Source organism: Trichogramma pretiosum, unplaced genomic scaffold, assembly GCF_000599845.2.
Source record: "Trichogramma pretiosum strain Unisexual culture from Peru unplaced genomic scaffold, Tpre_2.0 scaffold142, whole genome shotgun sequence".
NCBI classification, from domain to species: Eukaryota; Metazoa; Arthropoda; class Insecta; order Hymenoptera; family Trichogrammatidae; genus Trichogramma; species Trichogramma pretiosum.
The window spans coordinates 102,291-119,188 of record NW_019641633.1 but is presented as its reverse complement, the minus strand read 5'-3'; the positions used below and the strand labels follow the sequence as shown (position 1 = coordinate 119,188).

The following is a 16,898-nucleotide window of genomic DNA, read 5'->3' as shown; positions in this document are numbered from 1 at the left end:
CTCGTGCGTTAAAAGGAAATAATAAACAACACTTGCCAGTATTAAATATTAACATATCAACAGTTATTCCTTCAGTAATAAAAAGCAACCAAGGAGAGATTTATTTTTTCGAAAATACCTGGACGATTGTCAATTGGATCAACTTAGAAGAAATTACAGAGGAAATAGTCTGTGTCAAAAATTTTTATTATGGTTTGACAATGAAGGCTTCAAGGACAAACAAAATGTTTATACCGCTTTCTGCGCTGCAAAATTTCCGCACATGTTTTGCACCGATTTGATTGGAAAATGAATAATTTATTGATTCCTTATTCAAGGAAAAACGAAGGACTATTCAACCCCGATGCGACAGAACCAAACATTTTTTGGGGTAGCATAACCCAGAGCGAGGCCGAATATTATATTAATAAAACTGATAAATTATATGATAATGTCGATTCGAAATTGTTCATAATCAATATTTAATAAGAATTTTCTCGATTAAGTTTATTTCGAAAAAAAACAAACATTACAACTTGCACATAACCATTAATGAAAAAGGTTGAATACAATTAATTTGTTTATAATAAACAGTTGTCAATAAAAATCATACATAGTAAAAATATCAATTAATCAAATTATTATATCGCCTAAAACCGACGAGAATATATCACCTTAAAATAAATCATTAATTTAGATGGATTTCGACTTGGTCAAATGGTTTCAAACATATGTAATTGTTAGTTATTTGTTGAGAGCTTTAATTTAAAAAAAAAACAAGAAGCAATTCGGTTCAATAGAAGCCGAGATAACGTTATTTTTTCCAGCGCGCTTCATTTTGAAAAGTCAATTTCTAGTTTTTCGAGCGGCCGGAACAGCTCGCCTCGGCCTTCCCCCACTCCGCTACCCGTGTGAGTGCATGACAGTGTCAGAATGTTTTGTTAGTTAATAATATTATCGTTGCAAAAATAACGGTGATTGATAGTTGCATTCGTTTACATATAAAAGTTCAACATTTCGATCGAATGTATACCAAATTTCAGCTCTTAATGTTAATAAACAAAGCCGTGGTGATCTTTAAAAAAAAAAAGCCTAACTTCGTTTCCAATATAGTTAGAGAGGTCAATTTTTTTTAAAATTTGCGTAAAAAATGCAAGGAACAAGATGCCGAAATTCGATTTGACTTACGACTTCTGGTTCGGCAGATAAGTCAATTTGTTTATAAGAATTTTCGTACCCATTTATATCTGGTGTTTATTTTTCATGACTTTATGAAAAAATTATTGTTTTTATTGTTGAAAATTGACTGGGAGGTCTCTACCTTTAATTTGCGCTGTGTCTGGTCTTCGTACGTTGAGCCAACTCAAAGTTATTTAACAATCACTAGGGGAGTGTTTTTTAATAAACAAATGCAATATCTCGATAAATAATGCACTTAGCGAGATTTTGAAAAATGCATTGGATTCTGCGTAACGAGGGCTACATTTTCTCAAGATTTCATTGCCGTAGCACGTTTTAATAAATAATTATAAACAATTGTAAAAACGGCCACTTTTAGAGGTTTTTTCGACCTAGAGAATAAACAAGTGGACGAAAAAATATGAAAAAAATACCAGAATAAAGGTCTAGAAAATGCCTACAACTTTTATTTGAAACATTTTATCGTAAAACTTATACTTTACGAGTTAAAAATTATAATATGCTTTTTTGCATTTTTAAAGGCTTATAAACAAAAACGCAGGAACAAAAAACAGTGGCATTTTATGAAAATTAGTTTTTAGGGTACCCAGAATAAGAATCCGTCGTAAAATTCTGGTTGCGAATTTTTTTTTTCAAAACCTTTATTGATTGGACTATTTATCACATTGACGCACTTGAGCCAGACAAGGTTTCCCTAAGGCAGAATAAAGTTATCTATCTATTTAATCTCTCGCTTTCTCTCTCGCTCGCTCTCTCTCTCTCTCTCTCTCTCTCTCTCTCGTTTTCTCTCTCTCTCTCTCTCTTTCGTTTTCTCTCTCTCTCTCTCGTTTTCTCTCTCTCTCTCTCTCTCTCTCTCTCTTTCTCTCTCTGCTGAACCCACGCCAGGCTGGCTTTCGAAGAGGACATAGCACTCAGACAGCATTGTTGGCCCTGATGGATGATGTTCGACAGGCGGTGGACGACCGTCAGATGACTATCTTGGCTCTGTTCGACTTCTCTAAAGCGTTTGACATGGTCCCACATCAACTGCTTCTAATGAAACTTCGCAGATTCAACTTTGGCGACTCAACAATCAAATGGTTTGCCTCATACCTGCGACATCGCAGCCAGGCGGTAACTGACTCCAATGGTTTGGAATCAGCCTGGCTGCCGACTACTTCTGGTGTCCCTCAAGGCAGTGTCCTTGGGCCACTGCTGTTCTCTCTCTTCATCAACGATCTGCCTGACGTCCTCGTTGACTCTAAATGCATGCTCTTTGCCGACGATCTGCAGATCTACAGCTCGTTTTTTCCAACGGACTTTGCGCGAGCACTGAGCGCCTTCAATCGCAATGTCAATGCTGTATCAGCCTGGGCCACTGCTAACGGCCTCTTGCTAAACAAGGCTAAAACACAGGTGATGCTGATGGGTAGTGACGCTTTTTTGGGACGCTTTGATCTCTCCACCACACGTCGGGTGCTCTTGGATGGCCTACCCCTGCCTTATGCGACTGTGGTGAAGTCCTTGGGAGTGTATATTCAGCCGAATCTTGACTCAGGAGCACACGTCAAGCAAGTGGTGAAGCGCGTTCATCGTGTGCTCTATTCACTTCGTCATCACCGCAAAGCACTACCACGACCTATACGCAAGGAACTCGTAGAAGCATTAATCTTCCCCCACTTCGACTATGCGTGTGCAGTCTACAATGATCTGTTTCAATATCAGGAACTCAAACTCCAACGAGCCCTTAATGCCTGTGTAAGATATGTCGTCGATCGCATAGGATGGATGGACCATGTCACGCCTCACCGACTGGCCCTTGGTTGGCTGTCTACTGCCAGACGAAGACAATACTTTATCGCGTCAATTGCTTACACCGTCATCTCATTCAACAATCCCTCTTACTTGCTACCCAGAATCTATAGCCCAATTCAAAATTACAGTCTTTCGCAAATTACTTGACATGGATATAACTGATCACTCATAATTAATACCACTTCATCACCCCCCACACTACCTGCTTCACTATCACTATCACTATTACCGCTGCTACTATCACTCACCTCACAACGCTCATATTCATCTTCATGCTATTTTTAAACTACGCTTTAATTAAACTACTAATGTATCTCCTATTATATTGTTGTTAATTTGATTCAACAATGTATGCTTATTGTAAATACAACTGTGCCAGATGGGGCTTGCCCTGTGGCCGAATAAAGTTATTCAATCAATCAATCAATCTCTCTCACACACACACACAAATAATCTCTGAAAATTTTATTGCGATCTCAAGTCTTTAGATGTATCGTTTCAGCCCTTTAATGCAATCATATTTTGCGTATATCTAAAAAACGATAATAAAAACAACTGCAATTTTTCATCCTCTTTCAATGCCACCCTATAACAGGGGGTGCGGTAATTATTTCATGAAAAGTACATGCCAGTTTGAGTTAAAAAATATGCTCTGGGGACTAAGCTACGACAATTAGAAAATAAGCGAAAATACGTAAAAGAGGCTATTTTTCGCTCTTTGAGGGGCTCAATTTTGATACCCGAAATACATATACCCGAATAACAAACTAAATTTTGAGGCAGATCATGACTCACCACAAAACTTACCAAAAAGTAAAAAATCTGCTCCATAATATTAAATTTTTTGTCTTAATATAAATATGATATGTTGCTTGAGATTTTTTGCACAAAATTGAAAATTTACCCAAGAATAGAGTAGCCGCAAATTCTATTTGTGTATTTTTTTCGTGTTTTCATATCATTTATAACATTCATTAATTATTTTTTTGAAAATTTCTCACTTATTTAACTCGTCTTCCAAAAAAGCAAATCTAGAATAAGCGTTTGAAAGTGATACTGCTTGTTAATAGCATATAATATCTAGTAAAAATCATCAGGACTGTTAGTGCTGAGGACTATTCTATCTTTTCAGTGAGTATAGTTTTGCATCTGAGCGTATTTTTCAAAAATTAAAAATTTTTTAGTACACGCTTTAGTTGCAGTCATGAGAATTGGTTGGAAGAAAACTTACGTTAAGTGTGAATTTATCAAAAATGAGATAGAAGAGCAACTTGCGCATAAGTGAGAAAATAAACTTTCGAAGAGACCAAATACTTTTGTGCGAATTTAGTTGCAAACAGACAATGCAAAAAAAGGCAGCTAGTGGAAAATTAAGAGCCACTCAAAAAGAATGATTTAGAGTAATGAGAATTTAATGGTTTAAGAAAAATAAACCAGTTAAAGCGTCAATTGATGAGAGGTGGTTTTGATTTGTTCTTAACAAAACTGATTTATTATCAAAAGCTGGTTTTTCATTAGAAAAAAAAATCTTCATTTTATGAAAATGTATATGATATTATACACTGTAATTTCAAAAAAACTTATTTTATTGGAAAAATAATTCTAACATGCTTTATTTTAATTTTTTCTATGATGCATTATACAAGTATCCTTAAAGCCTCTAAATAAATGATTCAACAAGGCTTTTACATAAGAAATCATAAATTGTAGTATTTTTATAAAAATCCTTGAGTTGTGTTACTCCTTGATTATATTTACCCATTTTAAAACAGTTTACAACAAATCTCAAACAATATGCAATATGACAAAAAGCTATAGAGATGTCTATAAAAAAATTATAGAACAAAAATAATTATATGGAATGGAAAGTCAAATAAATCCAAAAGAATTTAAGTGAAATCTACTAAATAAAATTTCAGATTTAACAAGCTTGACTTCCAGGTCTAGAATGCACATAGAAATCCATCAATATTTTAAATAGAGAATATCAAGTAGTGAATAGAGCTTGAAAACAATGTTAAAATAAATTAACTGAAAACTTATTCAATTACTTGAGTAATTTGTAATTCATTTTCAAATAATATTTTTTTATTAATTGAAAATCAATTGAATTAATAATTAAAATTTAGTTATTTGTTAAGACTTATTTTTATTTAATAAATTTAAAATTTAAATTATATATAATTTTTCAGGGTTACTATGATTGTTTTTTAGTAATTATAAAATTAAAAAAAAATGACTGAAATGATAATGATAATAATACTTAATGAAAAATTAAACTTCTTATGTTTCAAAGTTTAAGTATAGTAGCATGGAGATTATTTACAATTCCCATTTTTTATATTCAATATTGAGTGGAAATAAATTTAAATTAATAGTTCAGTTTCAAATTCAATTGATTTTCAGATGACTATTTATAATCAACCATTAAATTTTTATTTAATTATTTGAAATTCTCACAATCCTGTTTGTAATAATATCAGCATTTGATATAATTATGCTTGCTACAGAGTGAAACATAACATGGGCCTTAATTTTATAATATCTTTACTTCAAAAAGTGTCTTACTAATTTTCCATATCAATGAAGGATTGCCTATACTCATAAGCAGATTTGTATTTCATGTCTTGCCATATATTATTACAAGCAATTCTCCACCCTCGTTAAACTTGTATAAATTTGATTCATTAATGCTATCACGTCTAAAATAAAAAGGATAAGCTGGTCAAAGCAATAAACAAGTCTTATTGACTATAATATATGAATGAATATTTACTGCATAAGGAGTTTAAAATATTTGCGCCTTCATAACACATGGTGATACAAACACCGAGTAACAGTAATATAATAGATGTATTAAATAATTTAACTTGAATATAAATCACAAAAACTTGCAATTTCCAAGTACCTAGGTAATTAAAGTGGCTATAATAAAAACTTCAGAAAATACCCGATATAAATCCATAAGCAGTGATAAAAACTATCGTTTTAATGTACTAAAAATTTAAAAATACTGTCATTAATATTTTGCAATTTACTTTATTAAGCTAATCTGAGAGATTGCAAATTTGATGTTAATTATGAATAACACAGTTGAAAACAGAAATCAGATGCTTCAATAGTTAAGTATAAAATAACTCATCCTTCATGGTCATGCAAAACATTAATCACTTAATTTTTTTATTGATTATGAGCTACTGAATGGCACAAAAATGAATATGCTAAAGTGATAAAAATGGCAATCATCAATTAAGAATTATTAATCACGTTACAAAAAACTTGGTACCAATGTATAATATATAATACTATGACAATAAGTGTATAATATGACCATAGAATTGGAAACATTTGTGGAGTAGCATTTGCAAACTTACTGGATAGTACATGCCTTGAGGATGAAGGAAATATGCTCCAGATCCCCACAGTTTGAGGCCGTATTTCTACTAGGCAAAGAAAGATACTTAAGAAACCTAGTGCAGGATTATATATGCGTGGGAAAATGATTATATTATTCACAGATTAAGTAAATAACACTTTGGTTGAAATTATTTAGTTTTTTAAATAGTTTGTTTTTAATAATCATGGGCATTAAATGGTTATTATTTAGAGTTTTTTCCACAATTTAATTGCTGGCATTCATTCCAAACAAATTTCTTTAAACTGTTTTTTACATAGGTTGTAAAATTCTTTTTATTACATCAATAATATATTAATGTGAGTATTTTAAATATGTTTATAAATAGTCCAATGAAAATGTTTAAAAGGTCATTTCAAAGATCTACTATTCTCAAGCTTTTTAGTGTATATTACATAATGCTTTAGTCCATTAGATTTGATTATATTACTTAGAGTTTAATTATTATTTTTATTTTTGCATGTAATGAATAATAAACTTGATTTGGCAATTGTCAAGCAAGATATGTTTGTTACAGTTTGATTACATTCTGAAGGTATATGATTATAAAGCCTCACTAAAGGTCCACCAAGCATTGCGGAAAAGCTTGAAGTAATCAGTATTTAATGGAATACAGAATAAAACTTTACTAAAAGTAACTCGAATTAAGGTCAGTTCCTATTTCCCTATAGGTTTCGAATAAAATGAAGTAAGCACATATAAAGCCTTTATATTTCAATACAGCCTCAAAAATAACGCACATCATTGCCACTGTGAGTCGCTGTTTCGAACATACGTCAGTTAATGAACTTTTACAAAACGCATCCCAAAAATAATATGCATAATTTTAAATAAACGATGATTTTTTTACACCACCAGATTACACGCACCACTTAAATCAAACAAATGCGAAGATTTTGTGAAGATCCTGCAAAGTGATCATGAAAAAATATTCTTACAAAAGTGCTTCGTGATTTCTCTCTCACTGAAACTTTTTGCTTTTATATTACGTGTTATTAATGGCGATTAAGCGATAATCAGAGCCCTCTGTCAATTTTCTACGGCTATCATATAAGGACTTTCGAGAAGCCCAAAAATTGTTTCAGATCAGTATTAAAAATTTTAGGCAATGACTTTGAAAGTAGTTAAGTAAAACTGCAATCTAAAAGTAATTATGCTCAAAAATAGAATTTTTCTTGTAATGTTTAACTTATATAAGTTTCATACTTGAATACATTTTTAAAATCTCTTATGTATTTTCATACTCGTATAAATCGTATCCATTTTCATTAAAACTTATAAAAATTTGAAAATGTTTCTACTTTGTTTTTTTTTTTTATTAAAAAATATTTTATACATTTTTGGCTGAATATTTAAGCAAATTTCAAGTTGAAATAGTTTCTTGAATTTGTCATTACGATAACATATATGACAATACTTGAAAATGAATATGAATATTACATAATTTTTATCTGAATTGACTAATACAAACCCAAATTTTTTTATTGATGCTTAACCATTCAATATTCAACTCTGATCTTAAATGATGTACTCGTAATTGTATTCGACGATTAACATGCATAATTTAAAAATTTTTTTCACTTTGTATTTTGATCAATATTTGAATTATGAAGCACAATAAACTTGGAGGTGCATTAAAAGTGTTTCAAAATGCAATGGTAACAATTAAAAAAAAAACATTAAAATCTATTAACAATATATAATTTATGTCTATGATCAAAATATTATTTTCGGATAAATTATAAATACGTAGTGATAATAAATTACACTCCTTGAAAATATTGAATGTCAAGCGTACATTTTTTTTCGATTATGATTACAATGTGGGATGAATATAAATGTTGATTTTTCTGTCGATAGCAACATAATATAAAGATACTCGCAATCATCCTCGGTAGCCCGGTCAGGGCAACAGGTCGAACTTGAGACTTGACGACGACTTTTTCCTGGAAGCCGCGGGTTTATGCCGCGAAAATATCACCCCGCATAACCCGCTTGGCGCACTAGATCAAAATTGAACTCGGCGATGACTTTCTCCTGGTAGTAATTAATTTTTCGCGGGAATATAATCTTGGATGGTTAATTTGCTTGGGGCACCTAGTTGAACAATTTTGTAATTCAGTTTAAATTTTCTTACTTGTATTATAATTATATACTTAACACATATTTTAATTCTTTTTTAAAAAGTACATATGGAAGCAAGTATGTTAGGTTTGCCCTAATAATTGAATGCTAATTTTCCTCGAGTATTAAATTGGTAATCTCGACTTGTACACCACTGGCTATATCTCGACTATGATGTTATTGAAATCAAATTAATTTTGTCAGTTATTCGTCAAAATAATCATTTTCATTTTTTAAATTGTAAGCCTGAAATGTTTCCGATAGAGCAATTAAAACCATGGTAATACTTTTTTCAAAAGTACAGAAGGGGCAAATGTGACAGTTTGTTCATTATAATTTAAACCTACCTTTAAAATTTTTTCTTTTTCAAATTGTTGGAATTTTTAATCTCAATCCACAATTGATTAATTACAGTAGGGGCACATTGATTCGGTAACGAATTCCCATTTATGACCGTGTAAATTCGTTACCGAATCAATGTTCCCCTACTGTACTTAGCCATGTCAGTAATGAAATCAAATATATGTCCACGATAAAGCGGACTTTTTTCATAATCAAATTAAAATAGTTATAGCCACTATATTGACTATATGTTATTTATATTAAATTAAAGGAAATCGTATGAAATTTATGAATTTACACTGGAACTAGCGATAAGAAGCAAAGTTTTCAATAAATAACTGTTGAAAGTTACACGTGAAAAAAAGATTTTCGAAAAAAAGTTAAAAAAATTTTTTTTCGAAAGCTACTTTTTTCCACGGTGTCTGCGCAGAAAATATAAACGAAAACTCTCATTATTTGTCCAAAATAATTTATTTTCAGTGACTTGAAAAGTTAATTTTGACGCTACAGCGTGCAGCGCAAAACGTCCTTAGCAACGCCGGCCAACAATGGCTTTGGAATTATGCAATAATCGAATAGAGTCGATTAAAATTGATAGAAAGGCCTGCATTTCCCGTTGAATGACGATTGAAAAATGATCAACCTCTATAAACGTTAAATTTTTTTTTCTATTAACAAAGAATATCCATCGGCGGCAACGTTAAGTGCTGGATTCGTGCTTTCAGTCACCCTGGTAGCACAAACATGTGAAAAAATAATGGCGCAGATCACTAGTCAACTGATCAGCATTCAATTCAATTTCTGATCAAAGTGAATTTAAAAAGTTTTTTTTGTTAGAATTGAAAAAATCTTGCTTAAAAACTCTGTCATCTAGCCAATATAAAAGTAGTCTTAAACTACTGACCACTCAGTGCGCATACACATGGTTCTGCGTGCGGACAAGTGCATGCAAATTCTGGTTGTGCTCGATGCTCACGCACGTTATATAGTGAAACGTATTATTTGTATACGTTATATGAGCAATTCTTTAAGAAAAACGCATTTTTTGAGGTGGAATCACGGAAAATTTGTTTTTAACACTGCGTGCGCGAAACACGGGCTTTCTGACGATTTAATATCGTTTGCAACTAGTCCGCGAGGAAGTTGACTCACTCAGGAGTCTTTGCACCCTCGCTACGCTCGGGTGAAAACAACTCCTGGATGAGTCAACTGCTTCGCGCACTTTTTACAAAATATACTATTTTCAACCTACGTGGATACGGAACCCTGGGAAGTGTTTCTGAGGGTCCTGGGAACATCTTACAACGTAGGAACCATTGACATTTTAATAGTGTTTATTTTTATAGCTACTTTTGTGATTTAGAGGACGAAAAATCATGTTTTCCCGTAAATACGGCTAATTACTCAATTTTTGAGTCGCTCAAAAAGTATCAAAACTTATTTCAAAAAAATAACTGACTACTATGATAGGAAATTTTCTCAGCTTTCTGATGATGGTATCAGCTTTTCCAATACGTCGCACATTCACCCAGAAAATTGCCATGAAATACGCAGAGCTAAATACATCGAAAAACTCAGTACGGAAAAAGTGAACTTTATGGTTTATTTTTGATTTTTCCACGTGAAAATGAAATTTTTTAGAAAACCTAACTGCAGCATGAGAAAGTTGAGAAAATTTCCTATCGAAATGATACCTTCATTTATTTGTTCAGATCAATTATTGTCCAAAGAGGATTACCAAAACATTCAGAAAGTACTTGGTAAAATTATCGCAATAAATTTGATACAATTCTGCTGCACGATTGTTACTGTTTCAATATTAAGCAGGAATTGCATTGTCTGCAGAAATTAACAGGTCTATTTCTTCTGAAATTTTCTTACATTCTAGTACTTTGCGTCAGATTTGCATCAGATTCAAAAAGATTTTGCTACCAAGGCATTTTATACAGGGCAAAAGCTGTCGAAAGTAAATTTCAGTAACACAACATAACAGTAATAATTAAACCTATGAAAATATGAAATTAATGTACGCTTTGTTATATTTGTCTGGGTATGTGGTCCTGGCCTCGAAAAATTTTGATTTTTTTTTAATTGTTTTATTTGATTGTTTATACTTTCAAGAGTATTCCATGAAAATTTCAGCCCAATCTGAGCATAATTGACGAAAATATTGAACTTTTAATTCGATTACTATATGCCATCTGTGGCATTTTACGTCAATTCAATTTGTTCAGAAAATTCGTTATAAATAAAAAAATTTTCGGAAAAATCGAAATATCTCTACACCAGTACCTGCTCAAAGGGTTTATAAAGAACTGTGCAAATTTTCAAAAGGATCGATTGAATACTTTTTGAGTGACGTTCCTCACCGATTTGAAAAATCTTTGACATTTTTCAAATCGGTGAGGAACGTCACTCAAAAAGTATTCAACCGATCCTTTTGAAAATTTGCACAGTTCTTTATAAACCCTTTGAGCAGGTACTGACGTCGAGATATTTCGAGTTTTCCGAAAATTTTTTTGTTTATAACAACTTTTCCGAACAAAAAGGTCGATTTTTCATATGTCTGGACGCAATTTTAAGGTTTTTTTCGATTGAAAAAACTCTACGTCAGTACCAGATAAAACTCTTAAACTAATGAGATAATTTTGTAATTTTCGTTTCAGATGATTCTGTGAAAAGTTAAATTCCTCACCAGAATTTTCACGACTTTTCCGTAGATTTGCTCTCAAAGGTCCAAAAAGGAAAATTTTTTTATGAAATTTTCACAAAATACTCTCGAAGTCATGTACTTTCATATGTACATGGTAGAAATAAATATTTTTTTTTACTTGTAAAAAAAAAAATTGAAAAAATTAAAAAAAAACGATAAATCAGCACCAAACCCCCCCCCCTTAAGTGAGCCGTGGTAGAGAAATGAATATAGCTGGCGTAATCGATGATTGAGCGAACAAAGCACTTGTACATTATCAGCAATATGTCCGTGTTGCTGCCCCACCGAGTACCTCTAAGAAATCTAAAATCGTTCATAGCAGTTGAGCATTTCGAAAATAGATAATTTGTGTGCGCTTTGAAGCAAAGCTCGTAGTCGAGAATAAGGCCCAAGAACTTGACTTCCACGCTCGACCGGACCAGCACATTTCCGATTCTCATTGTCCTGGTGCCGGGAGTAATCTTTTTTTTGTTGAAAACCACGAAGTGTGATTTCTTAGGTGCAACGCGCAGACCCACAGAGAGTAAATTGCGGTCGACCGTGCTTATGGACTCCTCGATAGTCTCGATACCACGCTTAGAATCGTTGGAGGTAGTGTAGACGGCCAGATAGGCAAACTGCGACACATGCACGTCAACTGGCAGGCCGTCAACGATAGAAGCAGCATAGATCAAATTCAAGAGGGGACTGAGGACTGATCCTTGAGTGACCCCTCTGTAAGATCGTCGAATGGCCCGCTCGTACTCAGTGTGGATGATACGTTCATGAAAGATGAAGTTTATGAAGCGCAAAGTACTATGCGAGCACCCCAGCTCCGCAAGTTTACTGATAAGTATGTCAATGTTTACGTGATCGAACGCGCCAGGAAGACGGCACAAACTTCCTGACCTCTCTAGAAGGCCTTCTCCGTCCTCAGCAATAGGCTGGCTAGGTTGTCGGCCCACGAGTGACCTTTTTTGAATCCATTTTGACTCTGAGGAATCCATGAGTTTTTTTCCGTCCACCACTGGAGTCTGTACTTTACAAGGGTCTTGTACAGTTTGCAGAAGCATGACATGAGTGAAATTGGTGGCAGGCCTGATCCGCTTGGCTTTTTGATGAAGATGACGAAGATTTTTTTCCAAGCGTCCGGGAAAGAAGCCTGCCTGTGCATTTCGTAGAAAACGTCAAGCAGCAGAAGTATATATTTTGGGGGTAGTCTCTTCATGACATCAAAGCCGATGCCATCGATGCCAGGGGCGGCAGAATCCCTCTTCGATTCCAGTGCAGCATTGATCTCATGATAGGAGAATGGCCCGTCAAAAAATTGGTTTCTGTAGATAATCATGGTTCTGAAGTTCAAATTTGCGGCAAATCTGTGAAAAAATTCCTTCTTTTTCCGACTTCATGATGCTGTTATACTCGATCAAGTCACAAAGCTCCAGGGAGTGATTGTATCTCTTGAACGCTGCGAGTCGGAGTCGTTTGGCCTTGTCACATTCCGAGTCCCACGAAGGCATTGGGTTGATGTGTTTTCTTTTGGATACCAATTGCCTTGTTGGAGTGTGAGACACAATAGTTTTTGTGATAGTGTCTAAAAGTTTGTTATATTTGTCCGTGACATCCAGGTGATCGTCGTCGCTGATCTCCGTGCTTAGGAGATGGCTAATATTGAAGGTAGAGAATACGAGATCGAGATTCGAGTGATATCTTCGACGAAAATCAATAAACATGCTTGAGAAAAAGTCATGCAGATAGAGATAGGCCGCGCCGTATGCGTTCTCCAGTCGCATGCCGTTCTCGTCGCTGCATTCGCAATTCCAAGAGGTATTTCGTGCGTTGAAATCGCCCATCAGAATCGCAGCGCGGTCGGCTCGCGCTACGCTCATGAGCTGATTCCAGTACTCCTGAGAGAGATTCGAGCCCGGGGTTCTATACCACACTATGAGGTCGAGTTCTGGTTTGACGTTCTTGATGTGCAGACCCCCCAGCTCCACAGTGGTATGCGGGCTGGCAAGTTCCAATACGTTGAATAACAATTCCTTATGGATCCAAATCACGATGCCACCGCATCTCGCGTGGCGGCGGTCGAGCCTGTACTCGCGGCCCTGGAAGGTGGACATAGTGATTTGGTTTTAGTCAAGACTCTACATACGCAATGATATCGTAGTTCGAGGATACTCTTCTCAGATAACAAATCTTGCACAAGATGCTCCGTGCGTTCCATAACAATATTTTTAAGTTTGAGGCGGTGTAGCTTGTCATTGTATAGGGATGAAAGATGGATAGAGAGTAAAAATTGAGCCAAAAAAAAACAGAAAAAAAGAAAGTGAACAAACAAAGCTTCAGTTATCGGGGAGGGATGCAAAAGATCTGTCGCTGAATGCGCTTCTGGGAGTTGGGCACCGGAGTTGAGGTATTTTCTTGAACCATCGAGGGCTTCGGAGAGGCAGGGGTTGTCGGTATCGAGGCGTTCTCCTTAGGTTCCTTCTCTGTAACTTTTTGCGCGTTTTTTGTTTTCCATTTATCGAGATTGCCGTAGTATATCGAGCTGGGCCAGGAGACGCCACCTTGCTTTTGCCCGCACGTGTGTGTGTTGGCCTGCATCGTCGCATACGCATGGATCGGCTTCATTTCGTGACTCGTCGCACGAGTGGCGGAGCGGCACCAGAGCGGCACCACTTCTCTTTTTTTTCTCTATTACTCCTTCTAGAGAAGGGTCTGCAGGAGACTAGAGCCTGTGTGCAGGAGAAATTACTATTATACCCCCCTCCCTACTGTCTCGCATTTGCCCAGATCCTAGGACCTGTGGGGCAAGGGAAACCTGGGGGTATACGTATGCACTACACCCTCCTCCTCCATCCTCCAAGAAAAAACCCGCCCCGAGACAGGCCGAACACATGGGTTCTCATCCCACCGAAAGACAATTGGAAAAATCCGATTGTCATCATTAGGATTTGAACCCAAGGCTCCTCGAGGAGCATTTGTCTCTGTAGCTAGCACGTTAATCACTGAGCCAATGACCGCTCTACGTCGTGTACGTGGCGGATCGCGCCACTTCTCGTTTCGTCGCGACTCGTGTGGCATCGGCCATCTTGCGTCGAAGGCATCGCGTGTCGCACTTGTGTGCCCGTGCGAGGCATCAAGGCTCGCATACGTGTATTAACGTGCATCGCTGTACAAGTGTGCGTGTCGAGTTGTGCCGCGGCCCACGAGTGTCGAACATTGGCTAGTAGAGCGATCGCGTAATACACGTGGTACTCGAGCGTGCCGTTAGGCTTCGTTAACGATAGCGATCGTGAAACAGCGGAACAGATGAATGCAGATCAGTGAAACGAGCTGAGAGTCGATAGATCAATTGTTGCCGAGCGCATACTACGGCCCTGTGCGGCCAAAACCGATTGATTCACCTTTGCATTAATTGAATAGTAGCAATTAACATTAAAATCATTGCCATTGTTCATTTTTGGATCTTGAACTTAGAGTTGAACCCGGACCCCGTTTCTTTCATCTAGCGACATCTGACGGTAAGTTGGTGACGCGAGTCGACGCTCGTGACTCGATTGACGACGCCCCAGACCCCCCTTTGTATGAGGTAATACAAAAAGTACTCAGGCTTGCCCCGAAATTTAATTGACGACGAAGGAACGAGCGGGAGCAGTTATCGCCCCAATTCACAAGTTTCGTAGCGCGAGGCCCGCACGACATTTTGAGGCGAAATTGCTCAATTTTTAACTCACTGTAATAGCACTTAAATTCACCTACAAGAAAAAAGTAACATATCATTTCGATAGTAAATTATCTCAGCTTTCCGATAGTGATGTAAGATTTTCGAAAATTTTCCTTTTTCTTCGAAAATATCGGTAGAAAACCTTTAAAGTCGAATATCTCCAAAACGGTATAGTTAAGATCTTTGTAAATAGTCTCAATCGAAAAATGAGGAAATTTCCTCAATCGAAAAATGAGAAATGCAATTTTCAGAGTAAGGAATGATTAATATTTATTAAAATACAGCGACAAACTCGTGAACAAGCTAAGCTGAAATTAATATTTAAATTGCTAATGTAATGTAAACTTAATATATTAAGATTTTATAGGAAAAAGGATATTTATTTTTGATTTTGACAAGTGTTATTTACGTTGCATGAGCAAAAACTTAACCATTTATGTCCCGCTGAATGACAGCAATAATGTTTTGTGCTGCACATTTTACAATCACAACTGGGTAACAAATCTGTTGCAGAAAGAAATAGCTTCAAAACTTACTCTCGGAGGTATTTGTCTCATCATGAGATCAGAATTTTTCTCGTAACCGATGTTCAAATGTCCTAGTTTTAAGGATCCAAATTTTGATCCTCTTCATTTGGATTTGTTATGGAAGATGACCAATGAAAATGACGAATAATGAAAAATTGTTTTAATCTATCTTTAATAGTTTACAAGATATGATTTTAAACAATTTATTTGTTTATAACTTTTTTTTAATTTGTTTAATTTATATATATATGGGTCAAAATAATACTTTTTTACAAAACCGTGCGCACGTATATCACCGATCTTGACGCGCTTTTGGTATGTTATAGTACATGGTAAAGAGGTCCCAAAAAAAATTTTTTAGACCCCCTCCCCCCTCCTACCCCTCACTTCCGGTATAAACGTCCATTTTCGATCTATATTTTTTCTGAGGACATGAAGCAAGTAAAAAATCTGAAAAAATTCATAAAAATACTTTTCCACAATCCAAACAACCTTGAATTTTTTCAGAATTTTTGAGTGCTTCAGGCCTTCAGAAAAAATTATTGAAAATTTCAAAAATCGAGATACGGCGGTATGAGCCGATGTAGTACTCGGAAATTTTTTAATTTATTTTTCGCATTAAAAAACATAACCTCAATTTTTTCAGATTTATTCAGATGACCTAACGCACCTTTTGAAGCCAAAAACCGATTTTTTTGACGAAAATAATTTTTTTAAGACAGTACAAAGCCTCGAAAAATCTGAAAAAATTTTTTTCTTGTTTGTTTCATTAAAATACATGATCTCAAAATTTTTCAGATTTTTTAATTGAAGGCGATAGCTTCTAGGGCCGAAAAATGCTATTTTTAATAAAAAATGGTTCCTAGAACCCGATGGTTCCAATGAAAAAATTTAAAAATATTTTTTTTGAATTCCTTGTCAAATTTTAATAAATTTTGACCGTTTCAAAAGTTCGATTGAAGCTTCCCAGCTCATTTTAGAGCATCAAACGAGTTTTATCATTCCTTAATGTCTTCAGAAACGTCTTCAGATATTTTGCACTAATCTTTGTCCTGCTCTAAAATGAGCTAGGAAGCTTCAATCGAACTTTTGAAA

At 35.1% G+C, this 16,898-nt stretch overlaps 1 protein-coding gene across 2 annotated transcripts in view; it reads right to left on the bottom strand.

The window, feature by feature from the left end:
* LOC106649785 (RNA binding protein fox-1 homolog 3-like) overlaps nucleotides 1-6,944 on the bottom strand; it is a 128,047-nt gene extending 121,103 nt beyond the window's left edge. For both annotated transcript variants that reach the window (XM_014367400.2, XM_014367401.2), the window contains exon 1: nucleotides 6,348-6,944. In XM_014367400.2, coding sequence (XP_014222886.1) covers nucleotides 6,348-6,359 — 12 coding nt within the window. In that variant the 5' untranslated portion in view covers nucleotides 6,360-6,944. The remainder of the gene's footprint in view (nucleotides 1-6,347) is intronic.
* Between the last annotated feature and the right edge of the window lie 9,954 nt (nucleotides 6,945-16,898).